The sequence below is a fragment of the Anthonomus grandis genome, chromosome 4 (genome assembly GCF_022605725.1).
Source record: "Anthonomus grandis grandis chromosome 4, icAntGran1.3, whole genome shotgun sequence".
Taxonomy (NCBI): Eukaryota; Metazoa; Arthropoda; class Insecta; order Coleoptera; family Curculionidae; genus Anthonomus; species Anthonomus grandis.
In genome coordinates, this window is record NC_065549.1 from 20,545,444 (window position 1) to 20,563,992 (window position 18,549).

An 18,549-nucleotide genomic window follows, 5' to 3' on the forward strand; every position below is an offset into this window, starting at 1 on the left:
ATTTTTTTAACTTAAATTTTACAGTGCAAAAAAACAGCTTTCTTATGAACTAAAGTATTTTAACCATTTAAGTTGCTCCATGTTTGCAGACTATTCCTCTATAATATAGTTCATCTCACTAATCTAGCCTAACCATAAGTTAGACTCGAACATTACTCACATCCCTAAACTACATGTGACTGTCTGTAAACTTGAATAAGGGTCCTGGGCTAACAGTATTTCTAAAACACTGCAGCTTTAATCTGTCCAGACCCTTATATCATATTTCTTATTTTTTCTCCATTTTTCCACATTTTTGGACATATTTTCTTAAGGCTTATTTTTAATTTAGGCGAAAATCTTGATTAATAATATAATGCCTACAGTTTTGAAAAGTTTAGTTTGTGTTTTGTTAGCATAAAATCTTATCTCATAAATGAGCAGTTTGGATGTACAGCCGCCAATTCTTGATTGGTAAAGTTTTCCATTAGCAATAAATGCTTAAAAATTGTAAGGTATAACATTTTTAAAAATGACATTGAGAATTGACATTAATAAGCGTTGATTTTAAACAATTGTTGTTATCGTATCATGTACAAAAGGTAAAAATAAATGCAGCTGATCCTATTTACGTAATTAATGTTTTTTTTGTAAATTTTAACGCGTCTTAGGGCCGTAGTGGCGTAGTGACGCATTTCCGGACATGGGTTCCTATACTCAAATAGATTCTTCTGTTGCACTGAACAACCCCCAGAACTTTGATCCCATAGTTCTGAACCACTCTGTATAATCATCACATATAATAATAAGATATGTGAGTGTTTCTCTTCTGGTCACTTCTTACTTTTTACTGTAAGTTGTTTAAGCTTCAGTATGAATTAAATAATTTGCAAGTATAATGTTAGCTTAAGTATTTTAACTACTTTTTACTAATTTTTTAAGAATTTTAATTCACGTTATTACTTGAAATTAATTTTTGGCAAATAAAAGACCAATATTTAAAGAATTTTACCTTAACTTATTTTAACTCTAAGGTACTTTTAATAATTTCTGATCTAGATGTAAATTATCCTTGTTGACATACTATAATATGAAGATAAGAAACTGTCAACAAATTATTTTGACTATCCTCTCCTAACCTAAAAACCAACTGTAAGAATTTTTGAAAAACTATCTTTTTTTATCTAAGCTATTTTTGACCACAAAACGTTATAATGCTAGAATATGCTAGAATATAAGTCTACATGTCTCTTTAGGGACTTCGAGCCATAGTCATCAATTATCTTTACTTGAATTCAGCCTAAAATTTATAATTTGTATGTTATTTTCAATATACTTTTTTCTATTTTCTGGTTATCGTCTTTTTTAAAAAAAACTCTTTATTTTAACGTATTCGGTGCTCATACAATTGTTGAAACTAATGTTCTTATTCTTGGTTATATTTCGATGTTTGGTTTAATGACAGTATGGAGGTCTTGCAGTAAAGTGTATTGCAATAAAGTGTCTTAGTTTTTTCTCTTAATCTTTATTGAGGGAGTTGAAGCTCTGATTATAATCAATTTAAAGGAAGAAGAGGGATATCAACGTGAATTCTAAGATATTATTGTTCTTTATTATTAAAATAAGGCACTTATCATTTATGAAGACTCGTTTAAAACTCCCTTAGGAATAACTAAGTAAAAACTTTAAAACTTCTTTACACCTAGTAAATTAATTGTATTATTTTTTATTTAAGCAATTTTATTAGAATGAATTTCATATTAAAATCTTCAAACAACTTAAATTACAAACGCTTACATCATTATATGATATTAGTTCTACTATGACACCGTTATATTAAGCCTAATTTTTTCCACAATGCGGGCTTTGTAATTCATATGAAGACGTTCACCTGAACCGGCAGTAAATGTTGAACGAAACCGACCATATTATTTGACTAGAGTTGATGGTTTCTCTTCACACCGATTTGCTAAATCCTCCATAAACTTTACAATCTCTTTTTATTTGATTTCTCGTTTAACTTGGTGGAATTTATATGGTCTATATATTTGGATATTTTTTTACTTCCTAATGGTTCTACGATTTTGTTGCAAATGTAAGACAATAAAAGTTAAAATTATTACATGATTTGGCCAAATTAATCTATATTTATAAGTATATAGTTTAAAAAAATCTTCCTACTCGCCAAACGCAGGTTTGTTTTAATATTTATAAATTATTTTAAGCAAGACTATAAAATGAAAATAATATCCATTTAAGTTATGCCAAGAGTTTTTCTTAATAATGCATTAATATTTAAGACAAATAAAGAAAATTTTCTTTGATTTTTTAAGTCTTTTTTTTTAAATAAAAGCTTTTTATTAACAAAGGAAAACAAATAACGTGGTAAGAAATAAATTGTCTTTCATGGTCTGGGCATCGGTAATTTTCTTCGTAGCTACTTTATCTACGAGTATTAAAACCCGGCCCCGGCAACTTGAAAACTCTTGTGCTTTTGCTTCGTAAAGTTCGCACAGACCATGTTATTTCGCACACTCGTTTTATTTTCTGCCAATTACATAGTCGGCTCATTTAATAACACACCTATTATCTTGAATTTCACGAGAAACATCGACCAATAGGTTTTTGTCGGGTTCTTTCTAGAGGTACCCCGGGATAAAGTTTGTTTAAAAATTGATTGAAAGAGTTTGCGCACTTTTAGTTTTTTAATCAAGTTATTATTTTTACCTTTTAATATCTTTTATCTCTTTATTTAATTAGATCTATATTGGAATATTATAATTGCCTAGTTAAAGTTTATAACTAAATCATTATCATATATTAAAATTAATTTATGAGTATTTTTAGCCTTGACCTAACCAACAAGCTTATCAACACCCACATAATAGGAAGTTAATTAAAACCAACCTTTAACACTGTTTTTGCCTATATTTAAAGTAAAAAAATATGAAATGAATAGAAAACTAAAAACAGATTATCCTATATTCGCATTTTACTCATAAATACAAACTAATATAATATAATTATCCCTTATGGCCTCATCAATCAATCAATATAATGTCAAATACCCGATATACTAGATAAAAATTAATTTTAGGCCCTCTAAAGTTACCAAAAAAAACTACTATATACAGTGAGGACGGGCAAGTTGGAACAAATTCATTTAAAATTCAGGGATAAGTTCGAAAAAAAAAAACGCTTTGACACGTAAATTTTTGTTTTGTGTCGCAATTTTTTTAATAATGAATTCATGTATACAGAGTGTACCAAAAATGAGCTATGACTATCAATTTAATTTTTTTAAATAGAAACGTCCATTTTTTATTTTATTTTTTAATTCTGTATAAAAGTTTAAGTATATTTTGTAAACCATGTCCTATACCTTACCTCAATATTTATTAAGAAATTTGCGATTAAATTGTTTATAAATAACCATGAATCTTTGGAACAGTTTATAAAAAAAACAAAACAAAAAAAAATAAAATATGTTCAAATTGTTGACCATTAACTTCCTGACAGTAACCAAGTCGATATTGAAATTTATGTAATACTTTACTTATTGTTTGAGGCCGTATTTATTGTATTTCGGCTCTAATTCTATTTTTTAATTCTTCTTAACTTTCAGGTTTATCAAAATAAACTTTAGATTTTAGATAACCCTATGGATAAAAATCTAATGGGGTTGAATCTGGCGACCTTGCTGGCTATTTAATAAAACCCTCCCTTCCAATCCATCTATCTGGGAAAATGTTGGTAAGGTAATCTCGTGCTGTTCGCGAATAGTGTGGGGGAGCGCCATCCTGTTGGAATAATATCGAATCTGCCGTTATAAATGGGTTTTCACTATAAAGTGCAATTAAACTAGGTACTATCTGATTTTGAAACAACTCTAAATATTTTTCAGAGGTAAGTGCGCCCTCAATAAAATAGGGACCCACAATTGACGTGTGGATTTTCGGGTGCCCAATACTGAAAATTTTGCCTATTTACAGAACCATTTAAAAAAAAAACTTGCCTTGTTGTAAAAGCCAATCCTACTTAAAAATTGTGGGTTTGCATTACATTTATTCATCATTATTTCGCATCATTTTCAATAAGCTCCTAAATTATTTATATGGATACCATTTATTTCTATGCAAATATTTTACAACACATGATTTACTAACCGACTGATCTGCAGCAACTTGTCGAGTTGATTTATGTGGATTTTCATGTAAATTATCTAATTATCTGTTTTTTGGAAGCGTCGGACGGTCCAGGTTATATTTGTCTCTAACATGACCAAAATCTCTAAATTTCTTTTCAATTTTGCGCACTACCGAAGGTGTAATAGGCGTCTCTAGGTACTTATTGTTAAACAGATCGCAAACTTCGCCCTGTGTACGAGTTTTGTCGCCATATCCTACCATCATCAAAATTTCAATTCTTTGTTTTTCAGTTAAACGCGCCATACTTTTAAACTTTGCAACTGCACTTGACACTTTCTAACATTTACGTAAAGTAATACATACAGTTCCCATGCGATTAAATAGTGACAAGGTGTCAAACAATCAAATATACCTGTTAAAAAACTATGAAAAAACATATTTGAATATGCTCAAATGGCCCAAACAGTTGCAAATTTATTAATAATATTAGTATTAGGTATAAGATGCTATACAAAATATACTTAAAATTCTATGCAGAATTCAAAAATGGAATAAAAAATAGATGTTTTTATTTAAAAAATTGAAGTTGATAGTCGTTGCTTATTTTGGGTTCACATGAATTCATCATCAAAAAAATTGGTTTTTTTTAACACATCCCTGAATTTTAAATGAATTTATTCGAACTTGTGCGTCCTTACTGTATATTTTAGCGTAAAGTTGAATGCCGGAGTTGCAAAATAATATCAGGCCATTTTCCAATAGATATGACTGAAACTTGTATTTTTTAATCAATTTTGGTGAAGCTTTTCTATGGCCAATTTGTATAATTCTTTTATTAATATTTTTCCAATTTGTGCGTTTTACCCAAAATTTAAAAAAGAAAAGATAATTTTATTGTTCTATTACTTTGACCTAAAATAAAAAAGACTTGCGATTAATATTTATCTCTTTATTTTCATTTCGCATAGGACACTTTTACGTATATTAAACAGAAATTCTATTATGATAATGGACGATGGACCAACACGTTTTTAGTACAATTTATCAAAGGTACAAAATTCTTTCCATTTTGTACTTGTGATAAGTAAAAGTGTAATAAACCGCCTTGTAGGTGGCCAGAAGCCTCATATAATCGAAGAAATTATACAATGGTACGGTACCTCTGACCATGCACCAGACATGTTAAGTACTAATTTTTAAATATTACAAAATTTTATTGAAATTTTGCAATTATCGCAAATAAATATTTATCGAAACGTTAAATAAATTCATTCTAATTAAATGACTTCTTTTTTTTTCTAGACATATTCAATATTCGATAGAATCAAGTTTTATAATTGCCTGATGGAAATATTGTATTTTACTTTTTAATATATCATATCGATACAATTTTTAATATCTCAGACCTAAATTTGGTTTTCTATCAATCTAATAAGCTATAACTATTAACTAGTGATGAGTAATTAACCTTTTCCTGTCCTTATTCTTCCTTGCCTAATCTTTTTAAATTGAAATTTCATTCAGAACGGTTCTTACCTGTTTTAGTTCTAAGGCACTTAACTTGCCTTGAGAAACTTACATGACGTAAATAGTTTTCTTACAATTCATGAATCATTTTTCATACATAGGTAAGAGGTTATAAGGTACCTTCTCCACCTACAAATGAACGTTTTTCAGGGCGTAGTCCTTTTAGCTTTACGCCTTAACGAGTTTTTTATTTTGTTTATGCAGGGTAGTGCTGGGCCACTATATACAGTCTGTATATAATATGTTGTCAGGAGCCTGCACTATGTACCGATTTTTTAAAGGCTTTTGATCAAGTGAACCATGATGTCGAAGAAATTTGAGCTATTGGTAGGTCACAGTCGTCTTTTAAACTGGCTACTTAAATAACTGCTTTATTTTTGAATATTTATGTTAATAAAAATAATGACTGCCGTTAGCTTATTATTAAAAAAGTTTGATAGTTAAGATATTGGTGTAAAGTTCAGACTAAAATATTTGCATACAAATATTATGCAAACAGGCTAAATAAGCTTACCTATATTTTTAATTCTAACTACGATAAGATAAAAATATAATATAAAAATACGTACTTCTATTTAAATAATACTTGAAGCGCATAGTTTTTAATTCAATGTTTGTACTTATGGTTATTATTATTTGACAAATATTATGCAAGTACAAAGGTTGATCATCTTCTATACGAAATTATAACCCAAATTTAATAATAAAAATCTTCGTTTAAAAAAAATATGATTTTTTCATGATCTGCATGGGACATACATATATAATAATTTTACTGACATCGAGATATTTTAAGTACAATATACCAAAGCAAATGCGAGTAAATAAACCTAAAAATCACAAAAAAATTCTCTTTAGTAGTATTAGCATTCCAAGTATTAAAACAGGTTTATAGGGTAAATTAAAAAATACAGTAATATGAGATTATAGTACAACGTACCGGCCGGCCCGGCCAATGAAGGTCTTGTCTACGGAAATCAATGTATGTAAGAAATTGATTGTAGCATTTCATTCTCTCTTTATACCAAATACAAGTTTAAAATTTTGTAATATACAAATCTACCACATTATTTTTTATTCATGTATGAACGTTTAATGACCGATTGAACGGAACAACTACACGCCGTACGTGGAAAAATTCTCCTATGCCCATTGAATATCATATTATGAACGCAAAATTGCTGCTCCAACAATACCGAATTAAATTAGAAAAATTCAGACACCGCCTGGTTAACTCACTTAATTGTTATGATAATTGGCGTGGAATCATTAATTAAGCCCAACCTTATAATTTAGGAATTAGAAGTAAACAGCTTTCTTAATTGGTGTATAATTTAAGCCACTGGTGTTGAGTGTAAAGGTATAAGATAAATGTAAAAAAATTAGCTTAAACTTTAAGTTTAAGAACCCAATAAAACTAAATTATAAGACTGACTCATTCTACTTACGGATCCTTTTATTTCATACCATTCAGCAAGATACAAGGAAACGAAAGAAAAATCAGTACGTGACTCTAAGTATACGATTAATCTTTTATAAAAAAGAAACCGCGAAATAAGATTTAGAATCAATATAATGCCGAGTTTAAAATTAATTTCAAAAAATTAGTCATCAATAAGTGAATCGAATCTATTCTTTTAGAAACCCTAGGAGAGTTGTCTTTAATAACCGTTTCGTTCATAATTGCGGTCCAAACCTAATGTAAATCTATTATACATAAAATTGAGGTTTTCAATATTTATTTCAAGTTCCGTATTAGCATAAACATAAAGTGCGAAAAATTGTATTTTTTTCGTGGAAAATTCATACTTCTTTATAGTCGTTCCTGCTAGAAGGCAATAGCAGGCTTGCCATTATTTTGGATCACACAATTATTTGATCAAAAATATTAATATAAGAAATCGCTGGAAACGACAATTTCGGAAAAAAAGTGACATTTGATAGATTGCACAACTCCCTTATCTTTAACTTATCTGTCGGTAAATTTTTCATAGTTTTTTCGATATATCTACTTTATTAAAACTAGAGATCTTAGCAGTAATATCTGAAAAAAAAATTATGCGATTGTAACAAAAACCCTAGACCTTCCAAAATTGACTTTTAAAAATGTTTGTAAAAATATTAAAAAAGACTGTTACATCAGTTTTATTCTAAAATACCTACTTAGTATTTATTGAGTGGTTTAAACTAGACCAAAGAATGTTTAAAGAAGAGATTGCAGAACTGTTAATTCGAATTGTGTTATGTCGAATACCTTATTTATTATCTAATTTATTCTTGACTTCTGTTGCTGAGGAACTGGATGATGTACTTATTTATATATAATTATAATATCGATTTTAAAAAGATCTCAATTTCTAAGTATCATTATTGTAATATACCTTAAAACAAAAAAATTTAGATAATGAAAATTTTTCACACCTGTTCTTTGATTTTAGTCATTAATGGTGTGAAGATCTGGTTAATCTCATTATTTTGATGAGCAAACTTAATAACTTTGGAATTAGAGAAATAAGAGTTTGATAAACTTGTCGATCCTTATCGCAGAAACTTCAAGTTTTAACAGTCTTTTTGAATTTATATAGCTTTATTCCTTTGATATCACTTAAACATTACCTATAACGATAATAATTTTGGTGATGTTTTACGCTTTCTACATTAATGTTAGTAATAAATTGTTATGATTAGTTATTTTATTTTCCCATAAATAATATTAAAAATATTCAAAACCTTGTAAAGTTAAACTGTACCTCATATTTAAAATACTATAAATTTTATAACGATATTATATTGCATATAAAAATAATGAAATTGAATATATTAAAATTAATGATCTGTAAATTATATTCAAGAAAAACGCATTCCAACTACATACTGCTTTTTGCTTAACATTTCATTTCCCAAGCCATACGACTATTTTTTCTAAGCTATTTACATAGTATCTTTAATGCTAATTGTAAGTAACCTTTTATAGAAACTTTTCATGCTTTTGCTGCTGTTTTAACTTATATCTTACACGCAATTGCAGATAGGATCTAGTATGATGCCTTGGGTGTATATATATCAATGTCCAAAACTGACGTTATGGGAACAATTTAATTTACAATTGAAGGAATTTTTTACCAACGGAAAGCGAAAAATTTGAAACCTTTTAACGACATAAATGCCCTTAACATCCTACAAACTGAAATACCAAGATTTCTTTATTCTTTTTACACACGGGTTTCGTAGCCGTAATTCTTTCAAGAAGATCCGACAGATCTGGTGATTTTAGTACCTTGTTTTTCGTTGTATATGTACGGGTCGGTTCGACATCACGCAAAGAACCCAAGAACCACTTCGGGTACAGCTGTATTTGACTTCGTCTTGACTCAACTGGATTTTGAATAAATATTGGGAACGCATACACAGTGAACGGTTGTACCTGATAAAAGCAGAGTCAGTGAAACCTAAAAATAGGGTTATGAAACTAGGATTAAACGACATAACTAAATTATAAATTATTACTGCGCACCCATTTTAGTTTAGTAAATAAGAGGTTTTAGATTTTTTGAAGCCTATCCCCTTAAGTACAATGTAACTATAAATTGTACAGGACGTCGAAAATACGTTAGGAAGGCCAAAGTGGATGTTTATTTTACGAGACGAAAAAACTTATCGTAAAAATAACTGCAAAATTAGATACAGAGGTGGATTTTAAGCAACAAGTTTCTATTAAATTATTATCAAAAGTTAATTAATAATTAACTTTTGAAACTATCCGAATTATTCGCGATTTAAAATTTAACTTCATTGTATTGTCTGTATTGTAGTGTTTCTACCGATTGTTAGTGTGAATTAAAACAATAGAAAAAAATCAACTAATTTATTTTAACTACTAAATACGAGTACTTACGACTGTTTGTAATATCTATTTTTACTGTATTTATTTTTAACTATTTATGCCTGATTTAAATCTCGCGCCAATATTCCAAACTTAACTGCACTGAAATTACAACTGACTCCCAGCGGGACGCGGTTCCTTATATACTCAGCTGACCATAATTCCGGAAGATTGATACGTCATGCGATGTGCCAAGAAGATCAGCTGGTTTCTTGGCGTTTCCAATATCATATATTCATTGTATTTATGCTTCACTGTACCTTCATTGCTAAACAGGGGGATTATCTAGTATACAGATGGCTCCAGAATGAACAACAGAACAGGTGAACAGGTGATTTATGCATATAGAGTAATCTCTGGTGAGACTCCAAGGCTTACTAGCTAGGGCAGCATGCGATTGTCTTCTAGGCTGAAGTCTTCACTGTATTGAAATGCGAATAGAAAATCCCAAATTGCGGTCGCCGCAATACTCTCGCATCAATCTGCTCGGACTCGGCTCCCACTAACGTTTTTTACGGCTAAAAAGGTGAGCCCCAAGCTCGTATTGTAGTGAATAAAGATCTTGAAGGAACTGAGGAAGGTAGGCTGCAGGATCCAGCTTATCTAGGTGCCTGACCACTAAGTCTATGCGGAAAATGAAGATGCAGACTCCCTTGCTAGACTGCGAAACGGCTGGTAGACCCCGAAACTACAATCACTATCTCCAAATGTATAACTTGATTATAATGTATAAGTTGCATTAATGAAGAGTCTGCTGCATAAGTGGACTCTCCAGAGATGGACGGAAGCACCTGGCATGAGACAGGCAAAGGTAGAAATATATACGCCCTCCGCCTGTCTCACCAGACAACAACTGCACTTAAAAAGGTGCGAAGTCCGGCTAGTGATAGATCTTTTAACCAGACACTGACATTTAAGACGCCATCTCCACACCATAGATATTGCGGACAACCCAGAATGCCGGTAGTGTTGGGAGAAGGGCAAAACTGTAGACTACGTTACCTGAGAGTGCCCAGCACTCACACGCGCTATGTTGAAATAACTGGGTAACACCTACAGAAACAGCCACATTAGGTCGTTCAAACCAGAGCGCTTCATTGATTTTTCCAAGGCTATTGGCCTTTGGTAGCCCTTAGTGGGGGACGACGGGTCCATTAGGAGATTATGTGCATAATAACAATACCTCTTACAATTCAAATGTATTTAAAAAAGATTTCGAAGTCACTTGAGGTGACTTAGATAATTTTTGATATATTTTTTTATATTTAATAACATAATTGCAAATCATTGAGAAAAAAACATGAATGGCAGAATATGAGATAATTGACAAATAGTAAATATTCATGAAATATTCTTTCTTAACACAGATTATCTTCTAGAAGTTCTTGGAATATTTACAAATATTGCAAAATATCCACAAAATATTCTACGGTAATATTGGCGAAATATTCGTACGTTGAATTTCTCAAACAGATTTAGTCATCACTAAGCTTAGTAGTTTTTGAGAATCAACTGCAACGCAAAAATAGAAATTGTAATGTTTGTATGTGTAATGTTAAAAATTTTCTATGATTTGCTACTTTATTTTTATTATTCTGAAATATTATCCAGAGAAATTATTAAATTGGTGACGCAAAATCTGCCCAAATGTCTAACTATAAATTAAAATGAGCTGCTTCATAACTAGTTTTGCGACAGTGCTAATATTGAAAGATGTGAAATAAAGCAACAATTTTAAATATATTTTTTTTAAATGCTGCCAACATATACCTTATGTTACTTTCTTGACAAGCACGTTAAGAAAATTAAATAAAGGGTTTTGGTAAACTTAGTTTTAAAAAAATAACCAATTAGAACCGCAACAAAAATTTGATAAGAATTATTTTCTTAAAAAAATGCAAACAAATATTACTTGAATATAATTATTAAAAAAAAATGGCTGCAAGGCAGATCTTCCGCGTTGTTTTGCAGCAATATAAAAATCCCCAAAAGTGAAAAAAAAATTTAGTACTAGAACTAAATTTCCTAATCCAAATACTGAAATATTAAATTAACAAGTTTATTTAGAAGAAGAATTAAGCTAATTTTTGTTCTAAATAAACTATTTGTCTGGTTCTTCTGATTTACTGGACTACTACTTAGTGCATTTTAATTTAACTGTTACCTTTACGCACGTAACTCCGAAACAACCCAAAAAAACTCACAAAAGCTACGTATTTATTTCAGATATCTTATAGCTCCAAACGATCAAGTTACGTAAATAGTGTTAAGTTTCCAACTTGTTCTGTCTGTAGGAAATGTCGCGATGATACCAGCCTAGGCTTAAGCCGTAAAAATTACTCCGAGTGTTACAAACCTATACAAGAGGTTTTGTTTTGTTCGCCATCAGGTAGTTTTCTTCAATGAACCACCCGGAAAGTGTGAATACAATAGATTTTAGACACCTTACGTGTCGTTGCGTAATCTACACCTTAATGTAACGGTATATTAAGAATGCTTTAATGAATAAAATTTATAATAAAGATTAATAGGCTTCCCAACCTCACCTTTAAGTTTTGTAAAGATTTATAGCATGGCTCTACAACAGCAGAATGCAAAACACGTTTATTGGTCCATGTAATTATTTTTTTTATTATTTAGTTATATTATCGCACCAGGGGTTTGTAAGATTAGGGACGTAAAATAAAGGTATTTATTTGCTCCTTAGGTAAATTTTCTATTTTATCCAATTTAGCATTCAAAGAAATATGTAATTCGAAATAATAATGAAGAAAAAGAAAGGTAAGAACGGTACTTACCAACAGGGGTTTCAGTTTATTGGCTTGTTTAGGTCGTAAGCAAAAGCAAAAGAAGGAATACTTTAGGGATTACAGTATTACAGAGATTTATGAGATTATGAATATTCGGTTGAGTTATTGAAAACCAATAAATACTCACGGCCTCTATTGCTTTCACCGGTGCAGTAGAGAATTAATTATTGCCTTCTAATATTAATTGATTATTTTCTTCGTCTCAAAGAGCTAACGACAGTAATTTCAACATTAGTGAAATACGTTTGAACTACCCCTTCCAGAATTTCTCCAGAAAAACTCTGGTTATTAGGCACAGCTTATTTTATTATTTAGCACATAAATTGATGTATTTTGATAATCGTAATAGATTTGGTTGGTATTTGAAACGCCTAACAAAATGCTATTTTAAAAAGGTCTATCGGAAAGTTAGAAAAAAAACTTAATTTATTAAAATATATAAACCTGAATAATATGTAATTTGTTTTTCTTCTTAGGTATTTTATCGATGCATATACATACAAATGAACCTTCTTCACATTTTTCCATACCGCGTTTAATTATAATTAAAACCAAAAATTTTTAATGTTCCGGTTTCTTAGAAATTGGGTTTAATGGCTTCTAAACGAGGTTCAAAAGTGCATGTGTGTCTCGCTTACCAACATTCTTTTTCAGCATTTCGACGTTTTATCTGCCGAGATAATCATCATCAAGCCCGTTTAGTTCTATTAAAGTGAAATATGCGCCAAGCTGGGATTATTTTAGACGGACCATCAATTGTTCTTTTTTTTTGTTAATTTAATTTTTTGAGTATTGAGAAACTTTATATATCAGAGCTATAAAAATATCGATGCTTTCTTAATTTTGTCTTAAGCATAATTTGTTAGAAGTCTTGGGACTTATATACAGGGTATTCATTTCAAAACTTCCCACCACGGATTTATCGAAAACCACTGTTTAAAAAAAAAACGCCGAAATACGTCAAAAGGTTTGTCAAGGAGGACAACTTTCTAACCTAAAATTACTTCACCCCCTTTCACCCTCTGCCCCCCAGGGTCATCCTCTTAAAAATTTTAAATGGCAAGGGGTATCGAGTAATAGCTTGTTTAAAAGTCTTTTATTTTGACGTTTGATTTTTTTTAATCGGTCGATTCGTTTTCGAGAAAATTAGAAAAATCTTTGTTTATCTTAATTTGTTCAGATAGAAAACAAAAACATGAAAATATTAGTTTTTATTTCAATAAGTGTTTAAAATGTTGCCCGTTTTTGGCCAAACAATGATATAGGCGATGTTCAAATTCCTGACGGACATTTTCAAAAACATGTTGTGGGATATCATAGCAGCTGTCGATGATGCGTTGACCAAGTTCATCCAAACTTTCAGGTTGGAAAGTAAACACAATAGATTTCAAATGACCCCATAGAAAAAAGTCTAACGGCGTTATATCAGGAGATCTAGCAGGCCATTCTATAGGCCCCCTTTGCCCTATCTATTTATCTGGAAACTCGTTGTCTAGCCATTGCCGAATGGGAAGAACATAGTGAGGAGGAGCGCCTTTTTGCTGGAAATATATTTCAGCCTCATCAAGTATAGGGTTTGGTTTTCAATGGATTCAGTGATAAGCGGATTGATGATATTTTCCAACATATCCAAATAAATGTCTCCATTTAAATTTCCGTTAATAAATAATGGCCCAATCACTTTATTTCGTAAAATGCCTGCCCATACATTAATTTTTTGAGGGTACTGGGTATGCCCTTCTACAAATGCATGAGAATTTTCATTGCTCCAATATCCACAGTTATTCTTATTAACAAATCCATTTAGATAAAATGTGCCTTCATCTTTGAAGCAGATATTCTTTACATGAATAGTATTATCATTAATCGCTTCAGTCATTTTTTCACAAAACTCAACTCGCCTATCGAAATGGTCTTCGGTTAATATTTTCATTTTGAATGGATGAAATTTATGAAGTTTGGTAACTGTGTGAACAGAGCCTAATGAAATACCAGTGGCAGCTACAATTTTGCGTAATGAAGTATTAGGATTTATTCCAAAATGACCCAAAACTTCAACTTGAGCGGCTTCATCCAAAATTCGCCGATGATCACGTTTTTTATTTGCAACAGATCCAGTTTCAGTAAACTTAGTAACAAGGTCCAAAACATACCTATGCGAAGATATCTTCTCTGGATGTCTGGCGTTAAACATGATGGCAGTTTGCCAAGCACATTGATTTTGGGCACCATAAATTAGAATAATTTCCACCCTTTCGGCTAGTGTGTAAACCATTTTGGAAGTAAAATCTTCGGAATTGCTGTTTATGTTGGTAGTTTCCGTTTTAAATTATAAACGAATTGTAGATTTGGCAAACCCTAAGGGGCAACATTTTGAACACTTATTGAAATAAAAACTGATATTTTCATGTTTTTGTTTTCTATCTGAACAAATTAAGATAAACAAAGATTTTTCTAATTTTCTCGAAAACGAATCGACCGATTTAAAAAAATCAAACGTCAAAATAAAAGACTTTGAAAGACCTTTTAAACAAACTATTACTCGATACCCCTTGCCATTTAAAATTTTTAAGGGGGCAGACCCCCCAGACCCTGGGGGCAGAGGGTGAAAGGGGATGAAGTAATTTTAGGTTAGAAAGTTGTCCCCCTTGACAAACCTTTTGACGTATTTCGGCGTTTTTTTTTAAACAGTGGTCTTCGATAAATCTGTGGAGGGAAGTTTTCAAATGAACACCCTGTATGTATAAAATATGTAATAAAGTCATATACCTTGCCGCTAATAAATAATCTACGTGTCCTTAAGCTAACAAACCTACTAGTAATAGTAATATTAAACACGGCAGAAATATTTATATTATCGTAAACCCTGTAACCACAAAGGTAATAAAAGTTTTTGAATGAGCTTATCATCATAAACGTCGGGAGTGCGTGGGAATATCGGACCAGCCGTTGCAGAACGGAAGAATGGATCGTTGATAAGAAGAATTTGGAAGTTATTAAAAGGATATTGTTTTTTTTGACATGCGTATGCTAGAAATATTTATTGGAAGTAAAACACATAATATTCTAACAGTAAATTAAATTATAAATATGTCCTGGAATTAGCTGCTCAGTTTTTGAAGAATTTTTAATTATCGCAGAAGTCTGCCATGCAAATTGAATCACCGGACAATGCAAGTAATTCCATATTTTTTGGCATTGTGGCTCATTAAGTAAGAAATTTTTATCAAATAGTAAAGAAAACCCTAAATTTATAACATACAATAACAAGTTTTTCATTAATTTTAATAGAAGCAAAATTTTTGCTACGGGAGCGAAGAAAATCCAGGTTTTTTTAAGGAATATTATACACAGTATTCAGAGAATGTTTGAGCGAGTACTCTTGGAAATACTATTATTGGATCTTTATTTACTTCGAATCTAATTGGTGAGCTATATACTTAGATCTGCTTAAAAATAATAGATCTCTTAATAAGCACTAGTGTGGAAAATAAAATGAATGCTACTTGTAGTATGACTTAACAAGAGGATCTTATTTACTTCCAATAAGATTCTCCAGTTAGAAAGTAGTAAAATGATAGTGGATAGGTGCAAGAGAAGTAATATAATTGTTAACACGATCACTAGTTATAAAACCATATCGACAAAGTATTTTACTGGATTCTGATTGAAGTTTAATACATAGAATTCCATTTACATTATTTACTTTTTTCTTTATGTAATTAATACTCCGATATGATTCCACAATACCTCCCACTGCTTTTTCGTAAGTAGATTGAAAGCTCTCATTAAAAAATTCACATCAAAGAAAAGTTAACTGTATAAATCCCACCAGACCAAGAAAGAAACTGGAACCGTAATAGCCCCAAAAACCAATCGATTTTCGTTATTAAAACGGCCCATTAAATTTTATGTGCTCTGCTCTGAAAAACGCGGATTTCTTTCATATTGGTTCCCTGATAATATCTGCGAGACAAGGTGCAGCATGTTTACGCACAGGCCCGTTGTGTTAATATAACGATCTCATATATACACTTACCAGTTTGTTTTATAGTGGCTCTTAAATGTTAATAAATACATACTGGTTTTTACAAAAAACTTGGTAATCATGTTATCGTAGTGTTATGTAGGTTGAATTTGTACGAGAAGTTAATACCAGATTATCGTCTATAACAAAAGCTCTTTACTTAAATTATTTCTTTATTGCAGTGCACACATGGCTCTGGAATCTTCGAACTTCAGGTCCTGGAAATGGCCAACCCCAGGGGAGAGTTGTCGACAGGACAATGCTGCGGTGGGGGTCAACGTTCGCCAATTGCGAACCGGTGCTCTGCTCCGTGTCAGACTTTTTTCCGGTTGTGTCTGAAAGAGTACCAAAGCAACGTCACGAGCACAGGGTCGTGTTCCTTCGGGAATACCTCGAGCCAAGTGCTGGGACGGGACACGTTTACTTTAGCCGATCCAGAAAGAGGGAAACTGGTGCTGCCGTTTACATTTAGATGGACGGTAAGTAATGTTTTGCTTAATAATACAAATGTTTTAAGATAAAGGTAAATTTATAATCAATGTTACTTGGCTATTCATATATCTACTTACGTTCAAGGGACTAAATGCTTTTAAATATTTCTGGACTTTAAGGTACTAATTAGTTCCTTTTATAATCACCATCCTAGTACTGTAAATCAGTTTTTACTATTGTAACAAAATCCCGCCAAATGACCGGCGTCTACACTACATCAATTTACATAAATATTTAGGTATACAACCATATATACATCTCGTTCTTTCCATATCTGCTATATGACCGAATAAACCATATATTGACATTGAACGCCTTTTGTAATAATGTCTGTTCTTACTGCATAAGTTATGTGAAGTGGCGGCTTAAGAGCCGTTTATTTTGATGGCAATAAATATAATAGTATGTTGTGACAATGAAAATTAGAAGCCAAGTAGTAATGTAATTAGTTTGGGAACCTGCATTAAACAAAAACTTATATTCTTTCTTAAAATTTAATTTTAAACCTTAAGGTCAATTAATTTTCCTAAAGGTGAATCAATTCTAGGTACTAGTTAAGGAATAATAATAATAGACTTTAATAATTGGACTTCTTTTACATTTAAAATATGTAGGGCATAACAACTTATTAGTAGTTATAGTCGTGAGTGGAGGCACTATTTAAAGAAAATTCAGCTAATGATCCTACTCATTCTGAAGTATGTAGATAAATTATATGTAGACTAGCAGATTGATGCCTAAAATAGATTGAACTGACAGCCTCTAAGTGAAATAAGTGGAAAAATGTAGTTAAATTAATTTTTTTATGTCGCCTTTCACACTAGTCAACCCTCACAATTGTCAACTATAGGACACTTTTCCAGATGTTAGCAACTTAATTCCCTCAAAGTGAACTTTGTAGGTTTCATCGCTAATGGTTTGTTCTTCTTGCAAGAGAATTTTGTCTCAATCTGGAAATCTTTTGGTGTTCACCTTTATTTATTTTATACTTTTTGTGTATATTAAGATAATTAATGTCGATTCACAGGATCTTTGCTTAATTGCCGAATCTGCAAGTTGGTATGGATTTTCGAAAAGCATTTCACACCCTGGATATATCTATTCTTTTATGTATAATTCATATAGAGTTACTGATGAAATTTATATATTTTTAAATTTATAACTTTCTAAACGAGACATCGGCAAGGATTATCATACCATACGGTCAAGAATTAATATTATTGTCTCAAATATTCAAATTATTAATTGACTTATTATATTAATATTACTTCTAATAAGAATATATTTTAAACAATTCTAAGCTAGGTGAATTAGTGCTACGAGATACTACCTCAAAATCTTTCTTTTTAAAACAAAAAATAACTTAATTTAACTTTACATCAATGAATTTATCCTTACTGAATGTGAACATCTTGACAAAACTTTTGAAATTACACTTTCTTTTTTCACACATGTGAATTCTTTAAAATACGTCTTTATATGCTTGGAAAATTAATAACAAACCAACAGTATTTTCAACAGCCTAAAAGTACTATATGTTAAATATGTCTCATCGAAACGTGACGATGGAGCTGCAAAAGGATTCGACACTATTCTCCAACAACAATATTATTAATTAAAATATTTCGTAGTAAGACTTTTCCTAATTTCCTTCTAAATTTGCATTTGCTTATGGCATCCGTT

At 31.0% G+C, this 18,549-nt stretch overlaps 1 protein-coding gene across 1 annotated transcript in view; it reads left to right on the top strand.

Moving 5' to 3' along the window:
* The window catches only part of LOC126735702 (protein jagged-1b), a 196,801-nt gene that overhangs the window by 9,429 nt on the left and 168,823 nt on the right, over positions 1-18,549 (top strand). Inside the window, exon 2 of the mRNA XM_050439771.1 lies at positions 16,557-16,853. Coding sequence (XP_050295728.1) covers positions 16,557-16,853 — 297 coding nt within the window. The remainder of the gene's footprint in view (positions 1-16,556; positions 16,854-18,549) is intronic.